Source organism: Brassica rapa, chromosome A06 (assembly GCF_000309985.2).
Source record: "Brassica rapa cultivar Chiifu-401-42 chromosome A06, CAAS_Brap_v3.01, whole genome shotgun sequence".
In the NCBI taxonomy this organism is placed as follows: domain Eukaryota; kingdom Viridiplantae; phylum Streptophyta; class Magnoliopsida; order Brassicales; family Brassicaceae; genus Brassica; species Brassica rapa.
The window spans coordinates 27,450,972-27,465,172 of record NC_024800.2 but is presented as its reverse complement, the minus strand read 5'-3'; the positions used below and the strand labels follow the sequence as shown (position 1 = coordinate 27,465,172).

The 14,201-nt window shown below is 35.2% G+C and overlaps 3 protein-coding genes across 3 annotated transcripts; 1 reads left to right on the top strand and 2 right to left on the bottom strand.

Annotated features, from left to right (window-relative positions):
* Nucleotides 1-8: 8 nt before the first annotated feature.
* LOC103827712 (ubiquitin carboxyl-terminal hydrolase 21) lies at nt 9-3,795 on the bottom strand. Its single transcript, XM_009103247.3, has 9 exons — nt 3,082-3,795; nt 2,886-3,006; nt 2,219-2,329; nt 1,926-2,104; nt 1,513-1,842; nt 1,297-1,419; nt 693-1,203; nt 522-605; nt 9-392 (listed from the first exon to the last, which is right to left on the bottom strand). Exons 1-9 carry the CDS (start codon nt 3,559-3,561, stop codon nt 142-144), a joined length of 2,190 nt encoding a protein of 729 aa, XP_009101495.1. The 5' UTR covers nt 3,562-3,795; the 3' UTR covers nt 9-141.
* A 143-nt stretch (nt 3,796-3,938) lies between these two features.
* Nucleotides 3,939-6,131, bottom strand: LOC103827710 (probable ADP-ribosylation factor GTPase-activating protein AGD9). The gene is made up of 7 exons (XM_009103246.3): nt 5,876-6,131; nt 5,677-5,795; nt 5,113-5,515; nt 4,733-5,008; nt 4,532-4,657; nt 4,331-4,432; nt 3,939-4,249 (listed from the first exon to the last, which is right to left on the bottom strand). Exons 1-7 carry the CDS (start codon nt 5,942-5,944, stop codon nt 4,142-4,144), a joined length of 1,203 nt encoding a protein of 400 aa, XP_009101494.1. The 5' UTR covers nt 5,945-6,131; the 3' UTR covers nt 3,939-4,141.
* A 4,491-nt stretch (nt 6,132-10,622) lies between these two features.
* Nucleotides 10,623-12,937, top strand: LOC103827709 (transcription factor MYC3). Its single transcript, XM_009103245.3, has one exon. It carries the CDS (start codon nt 10,866-10,868, stop codon nt 12,606-12,608), a length of 1,743 nt encoding a protein of 580 aa, XP_009101493.1. The 5' UTR covers nt 10,623-10,865; the 3' UTR covers nt 12,609-12,937.
* Nucleotides 12,938-14,201: the final 1,264 nt, after the last annotated feature.

Here is a 14,201-nt window from a genome sequence, read left to right as displayed (position 1 = left end):
AACATTAATAAAAATCAATAGAATAATTTATATAAGAACTTTGATTAGAACTTTACAAAATTTGATCTAATATAATTATATAATCTAAACCGTCATAACAAATAAAGAAAGTTAATCCCAAGCTTTCATTTTGATTGCCGTTCAGAGATTCCTGTGAAGACTAGATCTTCTGATGTTAGAGACTTTCTTCTTCTTGACGTTAACACCCAAAGCTGCAACAAGCAATCGAGACCGAGATGAACAAGGCCTACTCCTGAGATATGAAACAGCATGTTTTTTCTCCTTAGGATCTGAAGCAGCAGCAACAATGCTTCTAAAAGGATTTGTTATACAAGTTTCTTCCCTCTTCTTCTTATTTTGCAGATGCTCACGTCGAATCTGAAATGTTTTTCCTGTTACAGAATCACACACTCAGACTCAGGATCTTCAACGTTTCTCTCATCTTACATTAAATATTATTTTCCACATATCTAATATATAATTAAAAATAAAAGCTATCAAATACACACATAAGTAGTTACCTTGGCGTTTCGAAAACGGATTTCGCTTTTGCATCTTGCGCTTAGTCAGAAAAGTTTCTTCACCAATGATAGCTCTCTCGGCAGCTGTACATATAATCAAACAAAACACACAACATAAGAGCCAAGTCTCAACTGAGAGTCTAATAAAAAGAACATGGTAACAGATGGTACCTTCACGTTTTGGAGACGAGACTTGCTCTTGAATCTTGAGCACAGGCACATACGCGTCATCGGTGGTAGCTCTGTTGCCATCTGGATACAAAGGACGCTCCTCTTGGTGAAAGGTCGCAGCAAATGGTTTCTCAGAGTCATCAGCCTTTGTTGACTCAAACGCAAAATATTCGTCACCACTGTTAGACTCTGCCGAATGAAACACTTCATCTTGTGCCTCATCACAATGGTAATCTGATGAGTTTCCACACGGGATCGAAACTCCCACCGAGCCATTACAGGCGTTGCTGGAATCAGAGACCGTCTGGTAACTAAGGTCGCTTACACACTCCTCGCTACAGGTAATAGTAGTAGTCTCTAGCACCGACTTGGGCGAGAAATTCATCGGAGTGGCATCAAATAGTGTCTTCAGCTCTTCAAACGCACTAGCGAAACAAGGAGTTCCTTCTCTTGCATAGAATAACATATACGCACTCTTTGATAGAACACATTCTTCGCTGATTCTCCTGACCTGCCAAGTGGAAAAGTTGCAAATCCTTTAGAGAAGTCTACAAAGAATTAAACCACAAAAATCAAAATGAGATAACTGATCATCTTATATTACCTTTTCGTCGTCAAAATGATGCCATGTCTCAGGAGCTGATCTCACATATGCTGAGTAATGACCAAAATATGTACCACTCCCAAGATGCTCCATCATGGCATAGAGATGGTATTTAGTGGAAACCTGAATAAAAAAATAAGAACATGATTGTCTGTTACAATTAGGAAATTGAAATCTCAGCTTTACAGAGCAAAAGGTCAGCGAAGTTTCACTTACTTCAGGATTTTCGTTACTGCTCATGTAAGGGAGCAAGTCCAACTCCAAAGGGAACTTGACATTTTTGTTTATCTTCTGCATATAAACTCCATTGTTCTTAAACCTCTTCAAATGAAACGTAGCAACAAGAGGCAGCTTATCGAACTTAAGTTGCTTCTCCTTTGAGACTTTCTCTTTACAGTCATCACAGGTAAACTGGTCCTCGAGTTTTTCCACACATGTAAAAGACTCTAGAGCACTAGAAAGATCTTCCACATCTTCGATTTCAAGACTCCATCCAGGAGAGGTTTCAAATGTTTCTGAAACAGAATTGCAGTTGCAGCAACGAAGCTGAAAAGAAAAATATATAATAATATAAGAGTTTTGCTTTAAATAGTAGATAATTAGTATGGTAATGAACTGAAAGTGGTTACCTTACTAACGAGACGCCCACCAAAGACATGGTCAACAATGTTAACATCTTGAGAAGAGACAGAGGGAGGGTTATCTCTATGGCTACGATCCAAACAACATTTCTCTAGCTTATCCAGAAACGACTGAAGAAACTCATGAGCGTCTTCTTGGTGGTTTATCTGGAAGTCGGATGAGAAATCTGTAGTTGGTTTAAGGATAAAAACCATTTACATGAACAGATCTGAAAAAAACAAAGCTATGAAAACAAAACAGAACAGAACAGAATCTAAAATACTAAAGGTGAGAAGGATACAATTAAGGTTATCACGAAACCGATCAATCATTATGTCACATCCTGAAGACCTCAGAGCATGCTCAATATGATATCGGAGAGTGCGCAGAACACAGAAACTCTCATTGCCGCCTGAAAGGAATGAAAATGAGCAAATCAAGACACCAACCAAGATCAGAACATATAACACAATCTAGCCACCAACTAAAATCAGACCCTAAAATGCAAACAAGACACCAGTGTAAAACCAGATCATAAAACACAATCAAGCCACCAACTAAAATCAGAACATAAAACACAATCAAGACACAAAGTAAAATGAGATCATAAAACAATCAAAACACCAACTAAAATCAGACCATAAAGACACAAAGTAAAATTCAGATCATAAAACAATCAAGACAACACCTACAATCAGATCATAGAATAATCAAAGATACCAATTAAAATCAGACCATTAACACAAAATCAAGACACCACAACTAAAATCAGATCATAAAACAATCAAGACACAAACAAAAATCAAATCATAAAACAATAAAGACAAAACCTAAAATCAGATCATAAACACACAATATCAAGATACCAACTAAAATCATAACATAATAATGCACAATCAAGACACCAGCTAAAACCAGACAATAAGCACACAATCAAGACACACAAACTCAAAAATCAACCAACTTACAGTTGCAAGGGCAATGATATTTATAAGAGCGAAGGCTATGGAGAAGAGGAACAGTATGAGTAAGGCACTGCAACACGGAAGCTATGAAACAAGTGTTCCCTGAGTTATTCAATCCAGCACCCTGAAATAAAAAAAAAAAAAAACATTCAATTATTTAAACAAAAAATATTATTTTGTTGATAAAAAGGGAACATACAACGCCTGTAGGTTTGTTCTCAGGAGACGAACAAGAGAAGATATCAATAGGTTTTGGGAGCTCCATCTCGACATCATCGTCGCTACTATAGTCGAAACTCTGCATGTATCTCCTTGGACGGCGATTATACAAGTCTCCATAGACAGCGCTCCTGTTTCGGAAGATTCCGTTGCTGAGATCATCGTCGTCGTCGCTGCTATAGTCAAAATACCGCATGCATCTCCTTGGAGGACGATTACGCGAGCCGATCTCGTTGCTGCTGCTGTCAGGCATCGTCTGGCACTCGTCATCAGAGGGGGATTCATCTAGGGTTTCGATTATCGGGGAGGGTTCCGCCATCAACAAGAAACCTAGATCGAATATTCTGAGGAAGAAGGTTCGAAGTTTGGTGAGGTAGAGGAAGCTGAGGAGGAAGATAGCAGCGAGGAGGAGACAAGGAGAGTCGATAAGGAAGGGTTTTGAATTGAGAGGGAAATTCATGCCGCCATATTTTTTTTAGGGTTTGTTTTCTTTCACCTCTTTCCACAATATTTTACTGTAAACTAACTCTCTTATTTAATCAGTAAGTATTGGACTTTTGACTATGAGACTCTTTGACCAATTTCCTTTTTACACCGAAGATTTCTAATCCGTCATTAATAAAAAATCCTTTAAACAGATGAACTAGGAAATATTAACCTAGTTTATGAATTTGTATATACTGTTTTGTTTCTTTGTTACCTTTTATCTTTATACAGTTATTTTTTATATTTTAAAATCCAGTTATTTTTTACCACGTCAATTACAATTACTTTTATGATGTTTTTTCTAACGTTTTAAATTTAACAAAGCAAAACAACAATTAGGATCCAAGAGAATGTTTAACAACAAATATTGAGATCCTACAGGATTGATTTCAGAGACTTTGTCAACTTTTGATGTTTTTTAATCTTTTAAGAACATTGGTTGAAACTGAAACTGTCAAATATATTGGTACAGAACAAACATAAAAAGTGTTTTTATAAACCTTTCAAATCCCATATTGTGTCAATCATAAAGGCAAAGATCGTTTCATGTTTTCTTAGAGCATTCTATCCTGAAGATCACCGAATATACCAGATGCCAATGACCCCAGCTTCTTCGTCGTTTCTTCCGCTATGTTCACGAGGGACGACACATCTTGCTGCGCCTGGCCCGTGGTTAAACAAACTTTAATCATAAAAGAGAGTTTAACGAAACTGATTTCTTACTACGAAGATTATTGTTGTACCTGGAAAGAAATTCGGTTGATGAGATCGCTTGCAGTGATATCAATGTTGGAATCATCTTGTCCATGACCAAAAAGATCAGCACTTGAAATAGCTGCTGAGCCCTGTTAGTTTTTGCAATCGCATTATAGGTAAATCTAAAACGAGACCTTGAAATTTATATATAAAAAAAAGGTTTGATTGGTTTTGTGACAATAAGATACCGAGAACTTCTGAAGTGTAGCTTTTGATTCAAGATCAGCATCTCTGTTCTGATTCCCGTAGAACTGTGCAGATGAAATCGATTTCGCGTTTGAAAACTTCTTTCTTGCTTCATCAGTTTCTTCAACCTGCGTCGAGTAAGAAAAATGTTAGTAAAATTTCGAAATCATCTTATTCTCTTGTCCTTGATAACGCTTCTTTACTTGAACTTTGGAGGAGCTTGAGCTTGACTTCTTGGGGAAAGCAGTGTCCATTCCATACTCATTAAAGAAATTCGATGACTTTGGTGGAGCAACATGGCTAAGCACACGTGTCCCACTTTGCCCACCAGACTGCTGCTCCTCATCAAAGTACTCAAACCGAGAGGCAAACGATGATCCAGCCGCTGATGATGATGATGATGTGATTTTAGTCGAAGAAGCAGCAGGAATCACAGGTACAGGCTCTTCAGGCTTCTGATCATAAAGGTTCTCTTTTGGCTGCATAACATTACAGAACAATCTTAATCAAAACCAAAACCAAAACCAAAACCAAGAGAAGAGAAGCCAACACTTCAACTCTTAAGAAAACTACAATCTTTTACCTTAGTGGTAAGCTTACGAGCACCGAGACCACCAGTCTTCCCCGTCTTTCTAGCACCAAGAGGTTTCTTAAAGGTACTAGCCACAGCTCCCTGGGAAGCCTTTGGCGAAGAAGAGACAGCAACAGCAGCAGAAGTCTCTTTAGCTGGAGGCTCAGATGATTCCACTGGCTGAGAAGTAGCAACAACAGATGAAGGCAAAGGAGCTTCTTCTTCAGCCATGGCTTTAGCAACTTCCTTAGCGAGAGTTTGCTTATACAAATCAGCAGCTCTCGAAGTGTACTTAGCATCGATTCTGCCGCCGTCGTTCCATCCATGCTGCTTGAAAAACACCTGAGCTCGGTTGTTCCCACCAAACATCATCGTTCTTAGCTGCTCGGGGCTCCACGAATCCAAGTTCGTCGACCTGAGAAATCAACAATCATAATGCTTATAGAGAAGAATCTCATCTCTTAAATCAAAGAGAAACCAAAACGACGTCGTATCACACACCTCAAAACCTTAGCTAAAAAGTTGAAAAAATCGCTGAAGCCTAGAAAGTTCAATTAAACGGTGCGTTTTACAGACCTGACGAAGCTGATGTGGACACCGAGGTTACGATGAACAGCAGAGCAATCGATGCAGAGAAAGACGCCGTAAGTAACCGAAGCCCAGGTTGGATTCTTCGCGCTGCAATCGAAGCACACCTGCAATCGAGGCCGTATTAGCTCCAGATCTGATCGAATTTCTATTAATTCAAATCCAAGAAGTTGGGGGAAAGCTAAACCTTGTTCTCGGATTTGGCTTTCAGTTTTCTGAACACAACGTTCTTATCCGCGTGATTCTCAGTCGCCATCGTTATGGAGCTAAGATTTTACAGATCGAAAGAAGGTGAAATCTGGGGAGATCTGAACAACTACTAGTGACGACGACGATGGATCGAACTCTCTCTTCTTCAAAGCTGCTGCGAAATTATTATTTTCCTTTTTTTTATTTCGTGTTTTCGTTTGGTTTCTTCTAAAACCTGTAAAGGTATACTTTAATAATGCTTTTGTTTGTTTTCGATAGATTAGTTGGCCTAACTACTAAACTGAATGGATCTCTCTGGCCCATTTTAGGAAGCCCATTTCATGATATGAACATCGTGGGTTTTCTACTAGTCCGCCAAGTCAAAACCTGTCAACGTTGTTGTGCTGCTGAAGGAAAATATCAACCACACTTTGTTCACTTGTCCTCTATTAGTGAGAACTTCGAGACTTCCATAATTCCCCCCAACAACTTCTTATGTTTACATTATAATGCTATTTTCATTATAATGCTATGTAAGATGATGTGAATCTTTTCTCAACTTTAATTTCAGTCATCTGATGGTCTATCAAAACAACCTTTAATAGAAAAAAAACAATTTGATTTTGAATACACTACAAGTTAATCCTAAGACAGTTGTCGAAACCGAAAAGGTAGAATCTCTATATTGCTAAATTGTTCAGTTATGACTCCGATGCAACAAGTAGAAACAATACAAACTACTTGGAAGAGACCAATAGACCATCAATAGTGAAGTCATGAAATGTAACTATGATGCAACGACATCTAACAACTCAAATCAACATATGTGAAGCTTGGATAGTTCAAGACCATCTACGAACAACTAAATATTGGTGTCCGGAAATTTTGGAATTTGCTCGCTCTCCTCCAGAAGCAGAAGCAGCAAATCTGTTCATGTCAACTCAATGTGTGTTTTCGATGGAAATGACTTCGATAGTCATTGAAGGAGATTGCAAGACATACACTGTAGCAATGGCAGGACAATTTTTTTGGTTTAACGGGAATATCCGCAATGATATTAGTTGGTGGCTTTTGAAGTTTAGGTCAGGTTCTTTCTTCCATGTCTTAGGATAAAGTTGCACAATGTTTAGCTGAACAGGGTGCTTTGAACAATAATTTCGAACTAAATTCTGTTCATCCACTCGAATGACTAACTCTTTTGTATCATTGCTATGCAACATCTCAGTTTGATTGACAATATATTTCGTTTTGTCGAAAAAACTGGACTATCTTTTTTGTTATAAAATATATTTTAAAGAATAGCACAAAAAACAAATTTGTAACAAACTCTTGGGAATCTTCTGGTTGTCCAAAATTGTCACAAGTTGTTAGAATCATTATGTGTTTGTCCAATAGAAACATTGTTCAGTTTTTTTCATTTTAATTGTGGGTTTACTATATGTAAGTTTTATATTCCAAGATCAAAATTTTAGCCCCAAAATCTAAATTTCAACATTATTTTAAACCTCATCAAAACTTATAAACCTTTAGTTATAGGTTCTAAATTTGAAGTTATTAACTAACCTCTTTTTAAACTCTTAATTGTCAAATATTATTTTGTTCTCTTTAGTATTGATAAAATTGGTCGTTTGAAATATAGATCGCTAGAGAGAAACAATTATATTATGATACATTGTTATTAAAACAATAATTGTGTTATGAAATCCCTAAAGTACTTGAGATATTGTGTTCTGTGGCATGTTTATGTCTTCGCAAAACTGGCTAAAAGCTAAAGGAATACAACTAATTTTTTATGTCATGACTATGATCATAAGTATATGCCATATGGTGTTACTCTGTGATTAGTGGGCCTAAAGTTTGTTGTAAGTCACAGCATCCACGAGAAACACGTGAAGAAGAGCATTTTAGCCATCCTGACTTAACCATTTTATATTTGTGTATTAAATCATGTATATTGTCCTTTTCACTGAATATTTTTCTTCCTTTTTCGTGGATATCATGTTTATGGTCAATATCATGTGTAATTTTTTTTTTGTCATTATCATATGTAACTTTTTTTTTAAAGAATTTAATGTGTAACTTTTTTTTGAAATGAGATATTTTGGTTGTCATGAAATTTATAGAAAAACGGTTGAAAACTTAGAACGGTAGAAATACCACAAATTAAATACCATTTTTCAAAAATACTATCAATAAAAAAATATACTAACATTTGGGTTTAAAGTTTAGTCATTATTGTTTATGGTTTACTATTAAAGGGTTGGGATTGGATTTATAAATGTTCTATAAATATTTTAAAAATTAGTTTAGTGTTATTTTATCATAAATTAGGGTATTTGTGAAAATAATTATTTATTAGTGGTAAATTTGATAAGTGATATCAAATTTGTGGTAGAATTGAAAATTTTCATATATTCTATATGAAACAATTATCAAGATTTTAATTAAAAATGTCAGTATTAATAAAGAAAATCATGAAAAGCAGACATGAGTAGGCCTAGCCAGGACCAAATAATTAAAAGTTGGCTACACAAGATTGTCCCAACATGATATGTAGTTTTTTTTGTTATTAATCAGAATATGACTAATTGAGACATGAGAGAAATATCATTTCATTATATTTTTTTGTTAATAATTGATTAATATCATTTTCATTAATATCATTTTCATCAATTAATGAATTCTTTACTTTATAATTGTATATTTTGGATCCGCATAATCTGAGGAAGAGTAGATCTTCTGTCGCCGCTACAATGATTAAAACAGCGGTAATTTGGTATATAATTCTGATTTTAAAACTATATCAACAATCCAGTACACTATTACCACGAGTTAAATATTACTTTTCAAAAATAAACATTTGGGTTTAGACTTTACTGATTATGGTTTAGGGTTTAGTATTAAAGAGTTAGGGTTGAGTTTACAAATGTTCCGTAAATATTTAAAAATTTAGCTTAGTATTATTTTATCACAAATTTAAAGTATTTTTTTAAATAATCATTCAATAATGTTAAATTTGAAAATCGATATCAAACTTGTGGTAAAATTAAAATTTCTTTCTCAGAAATTGTTAGAAATATCACTAATCAAAAAATATACTAACATTTAGGTTTAGGCTTTATTATTTTCAGTTTATTTTTTAAAGAAATTAATGTTTTCTGCTGAATTCATTTCAGATGGAAAATAACATATTTTAGAATTTAAAGATAAATTTAGTTAAACAGTATTTTCGCTTAAACAAAAAATAGTATCAATACTATTAAAAGGAAAGGAGTCCTAAAAAATCTACTTAAAACAAGTCATAGTTGGACCATTTCATTTAACTAGAATTCCTATTATTTCTCATACTACTAACTTCATTATTCTTCATTAAAGACAAATTAGTCATAAAAAATGATACTAACCTAATTCTCTACATATACATTTACTATATACACATTATTCCATCATAATTATTTTGTGTTATTATTAAATAATATCCACCCTATATTTGTATATATGGTTACTTGTGATTTATTTAATAGTAAATACCTTTGGAGACTATAAACATAATACAATATCCATTATAAAAAAAATTGCATCTTTTACAGAGATCAACCATTATTTTATACAAACCTTATTAACTAAACTGATTTCATTAACCATGTTATATATATGAACACTTCAGCATTATCATTCACAAACTAAACGATCACAACTTAATATTCCAAATTGGTTGTACTATTTAATACCAAACCAGTTCCTATACAAATCCATATATATGATTATGGTCTACATAAAACTGGTTCAATCTTTTCATCTGCTATATTTTCAGAAAATGGCTATTTATCTTTGGTTCCGTTAAATATTTAGTCTAACCAATTATAAATCGGTTAGTGATAACTTCTAAGAACTTTGAAAACACATTGTTATTTATTTACACTATATTGATACTTTAAAATAGGTTAGCAATAGAATTGTGTTTTAGAACAAAATCTACTTATTTTAAAACATAATATTATTTCGAAAATAGTTTTGATACTATGTGTTATATTAAACATAGTTATATATATATTTTAAATAAATAATTATATACATAATTTATACTTTTGGTTAACTAAATTATTTATCAACCAAATAAAAATATTCGGGTAGTTCAAGTTTTTGGGTTATCCGATTTATAAATAGTATTTTTAGGATATTTGGTTTTTAAAATTGAATGTAATTAAAATTTTTAAATATATAATTTTTATTTGAAAATTCAGATACTCATTTGGTTCTCGGTTTGGTTTCAATTTTTCAGTCATAGATATATGGTTTGCTCTATTATTTATACAATTCAGTTCAATTTTGGTTTTTCAATTTAGTACGGATTGGTCCGTGTTTTTGGATAAATGTGCTCAAACTTATATATTATCTTATATAAAAATTTGTTTAAAATATATTTAATTATAAAAACAAATCCGCGCTTGAAAAGCGCGGATCAAAATCTAGTTCATATTTTTTTTTCCAATAGGTATACGGAATTTATTTTGGTTGCGACAGGGAAAATGAACAAATAATTCTGCACATATTTTGGAACAGAAACGTATTTAAATGTTTGGTGGACAAAAGAGTGGTCCAAGTGAAAACGATCATATAAATAATATTGTTTTAGCGGACCACAGGATTCCACAATTTATAAAATTTACGTTTTTGTAATAGTAACCGAACATTTGATAATCTTACAATCGAGCTTTTGTCGTGTAATATGGAGTGTTGCAAGTTGCAACTCTCAAATCTTTGAGCATATATTTTATGAAAAAAAAAACAATTTTCCACTTAAAAGAATTACAATAAATTAAAATATAGTAGAGAATCCTCTTCAGACAATCACTAAACGCCATTTGCGTAGCGTTTCCTCTTTTGATTCTCCTCCAACACGTCACTTCTCTCTCTCTCTCCAGACCAGAAAAGTCTTCAACTTTCACCGGAAAATTTCATCTTCCCTTTCTCCACCGGATGTTCACATGAACGACTACTTCCTCAACGAGTCAACACCCCCCGGAGACAACGCGTCGACGGCGATGGAAGCTTTCATCGGAACGAACCACTCATCTCTCTGGCCGCAACCACCTGTTCCCACTCCTTCACTCTCCCAATTCAACGAAGACACTCTCCAGCAACGTCTCCAAGCTCTAATCGAATCCGCCGGTGAAAAATGGACTTACGCGATCTTCTGGCAGATCTCGCACGACTTCGAATCTCCCGCCGGAGACAACGCGGTGGTCCTCGGATGGGGAGACGGGTATTACAAAGGAGAAGAAGATAAAGAGAAGAAGAAGAAAAGCTCCAACTCGAACCCGGCGGAGCAAGAGCATCGGAAGAGAGTCATCCGTGAGCTTAACTCGTTGATCTCCGGCGGAGGAGGAGGAGGAGGAGGAGTCGGAGTCTCCGATGAATCCAACGACGAGGAAGTTACCGATACAGAGTGGTTCTTCTTGGTCTCGATGACTCAGAGCTTCGCGAACGGCGTTGGACTTCCCGGGGAATCTTTCCTAAACTCCCGCGTGATTTGGTTATCCGGGTCGGGTGCTTTAACCGGGTCGGGTTGTGAACGGGCGAATCAAGGTCAGATATACGGGTTGCAGACGATGGTGTGTATTGCTGCTGAAAACGGCGTCGTTGAGCTTGGTTCGTCTGAAGCGATAAGTCAAAGCTCAGATCTGATGGATAAAGTCAACAGTCTGTTTAATTCGAGCAACGGTAACGGTGGAGAAGCTTCTTCTTGGGGGTTTGGTCTGAATCCCGACCAAGGAGAGAACGATCCAGCTCTGTGGATTACTGAACCGGCAATCGAACCGGTTCAATCCGGTTCTCATAAGCTTGAGAAGAACGAGAGCTCGGTTGAGAACCCTAGAAAAAACCATCAGAACCCGTTTCTTGTGGAGCAAGATTTCAACTTTCAAGCTGGGTCGTCGAAGATGATGAAACCGAGCGAAACTCTGAGCTTCACGGCGGAGGAGGGCAACAAGAGGAGGTCTCCGGTGTCCAAAGGGAGTAACAACGAAGAAGGGATGCTGTCTTTCAGCACCGTGGTTCGATCCACCGCGAAATCCGGCGAGAGTGATCATTCTGATCTTGAAGCGTCGGTGGTTAAGGAAGCAATTGTGGTTGAACCGGAGAAGAAACCGAGGAAGCGTGGGAGAAAACCGGCTAACGGAAGAGAGGAGCCATTGAACCATGTGGAAGCAGAGAGGCAGAGAAGGGAGAAGCTAAACCAGAGATTCTACTCTTTGAGAGCTGTGGTTCCCAACGTGTCGAAAATGGACAAAGCTTCTCTTCTTGGAGACGCCATTTCGTATATCAACGAGCTGAAGTCGAAGCTGCAGCAAGCGGAGTCTGAGAAAGAAGAGATTCAGAAGCAGCTTGATGGGATGAGCAAGGAAGGAAACGGTAAAAGCGGCGCGTCCAGGGCGGTTAAAGAACGCAGATCGTCGTATCAAGATTCGGCGAGTTCTGTAGAAATGGAGATTGATGTGAAGATCATAGGTTGGGATGTGATGATTCGTGTACAATGCAGCAAGAAGAATCATCCTGGTTCAAGATTCATGGACGCGCTTAAGGAACTGGATTTGGAAGTGAATCACGCTAGTTTATCTGTGGTGAATGATTTGATGATTCAACAAGCTACTGTGAAGATGGGGAGCCAGTTCTTCAATCATGATCAGCTCAGGGCTGCTTTAATGTTGAAAGTTGGAGGAGACAATTGAACAAAGTCGAACATCTTTAAGAGATAAAAAGGGATCGAACGTAGAGGGTAATGTATGATCTTTTGGCTCTTTGTAAATTAGTAACTAGTCATTGTGCATCACCAGCTTCATGTTGTTGTTCATTAGGACAAGCATGTTTAGTTCTTAGTTTTAGTGTTTTCATAAGTGTTAAAACAAGATCTCCAATGGTACACAAAAAAATTATATATATTTTACTCTAAAGTAGAGTAACTCTATTATAATGTTGGATTTGTTCAAATTGTTCAGTTTCTCTATAATAGAGTTACTTTGTAATAGAGTTAAATATAAAGTAATGTTATTTTTTTACTCTATAATAGAGTAAAATATGGAGTAAAAAAAACAACATTATTCTATATTTCACTATATTATAGAATAAATCTATTATAAAGTGAACCATTAGAGCAAATTCAAACTCAATTTCAGAGTAAAACATAAAGATAATTTTTGTGTGCCATTGAAGATACTCTAAATGAGATGAAAGTTGGAGACCAGCGCGAGAGGGTAGTAAAATAATAAATATGTGGTTGTACTTGTATGTATATTATATGTATGGAGTAAAGATTAAGTGAAAGTTGGAGACCAGCGCGAGAGGATAGTATTGTCGGTTGTCGGATCGTCTATGTAATCTTTTTCATAATTGTAATAACATAATATATCAGTGTTTAAAAATAAAATAAAATACATAAACTATTTTGGATCTCCGTTTAACTTATGAACTAATTTTCATTGTCTATTAAAACACACAAACTTTTGAAATTCGCAGATTTTACATATCGTTATAGACGGCGTTAACTATATTTAACAGAAGTGTTGACGAAGTTTGTGTTTAATTAAACATGTGTTTAAATTGTGAAAAGAAAATTCTCTTAAAATACACTAATTAATTTTTATTTGCTAATAATATACACAAACTATTTTGGATCCCCGTTTGATACACGAACTAATTTTTATTTTTCATTTAATATACAAACTTTTGGAATTTGCATATTTTACACATTGCTTTAGATGACGTCGACTATGTTTAACAGAAGATGGCGTTAGTTTGAATTAAACAAGTAGTTAAACTGCAAAAATTAAGCACGCTCACCCTCAGCCAAAACCTCTCAAATCGATTGAGCCCTAATTCAAGCTAGTTTCAATTCGAATTTGCAACCCTAATCTGTTCCAACTTCTTTTATTCTCCAAACTATGTTCCTTTTCTTCTTCTTCGCTTTGATTTTCCTTTATATCTCTTGGAAGTGAAGTCGATTTCCATGTCGTGAAAAGACGAAGAAAACTAGGTAATTTTAAACGAGTTTCTGCTTTTAGAATTAGTTTAGTGTTATGTATTTATAATTCTTATTATTCGCTTTGATTGTAATGATAATGATTCAATCAAGGTTAATTTACACTATGATAAATAAGTTTAGTGTTATGAATTAAGCTATATATATATATATATATATATTCTTTCTACTATGATCAATATATTTGAAATTTCATCAACAAAAATTTTACACTATGGAAGCGTAATGAAAAGAAAGCTAACAATATAATCTATCAGGAGGATTTTTAAGAAATTTACCCTTCACA

Coding starts and splice junctions, on each gene's coding strand:
- LOC103827712 (XM_009103247.3), bottom strand. CDS start 3,561: ATGAATTTCCCTCTCAATTCAAAACCCTTCCTTATCGACTCTCCTTGT. Junction 1,420..1,512: donor GCAGTAACGAAAATCCTGAA/GTAAGTGAAACT, acceptor TTTTTTATTCAG/GTTTCCACTAAATACCATCT. Junction 1,204..1,296: donor ATCATTTTGACGACGAAAAG/GTAATATAAGAT, acceptor TCCACTTGGCAG/GTCAGGAGAATCAGCGAAGA.
- LOC103827710 (XM_009103246.3), bottom strand. CDS start 5,944: ATGGCGACTGAGAATCACGCGGATAAGAACGTTGTGTTCAGAAAACTG. Junction 4,658..4,732: donor CAAGCTCCTCCAAAGTTCAA/GTAAAGAAGCGT, acceptor TACTCGACGCAG/GTTGAAGAAACTGATGAAGC. Junction 4,433..4,531: donor CTACACTTCAGAAGTTCTCG/GTATCTTATTGT, acceptor AAAAACTAACAG/GGCTCAGCAGCTATTTCAAG.
- LOC103827709 (XM_009103245.3), top strand. CDS start 10,866: ATGAACGACTACTTCCTCAACGAGTCAACACCCCCCGGAGACAACGCG.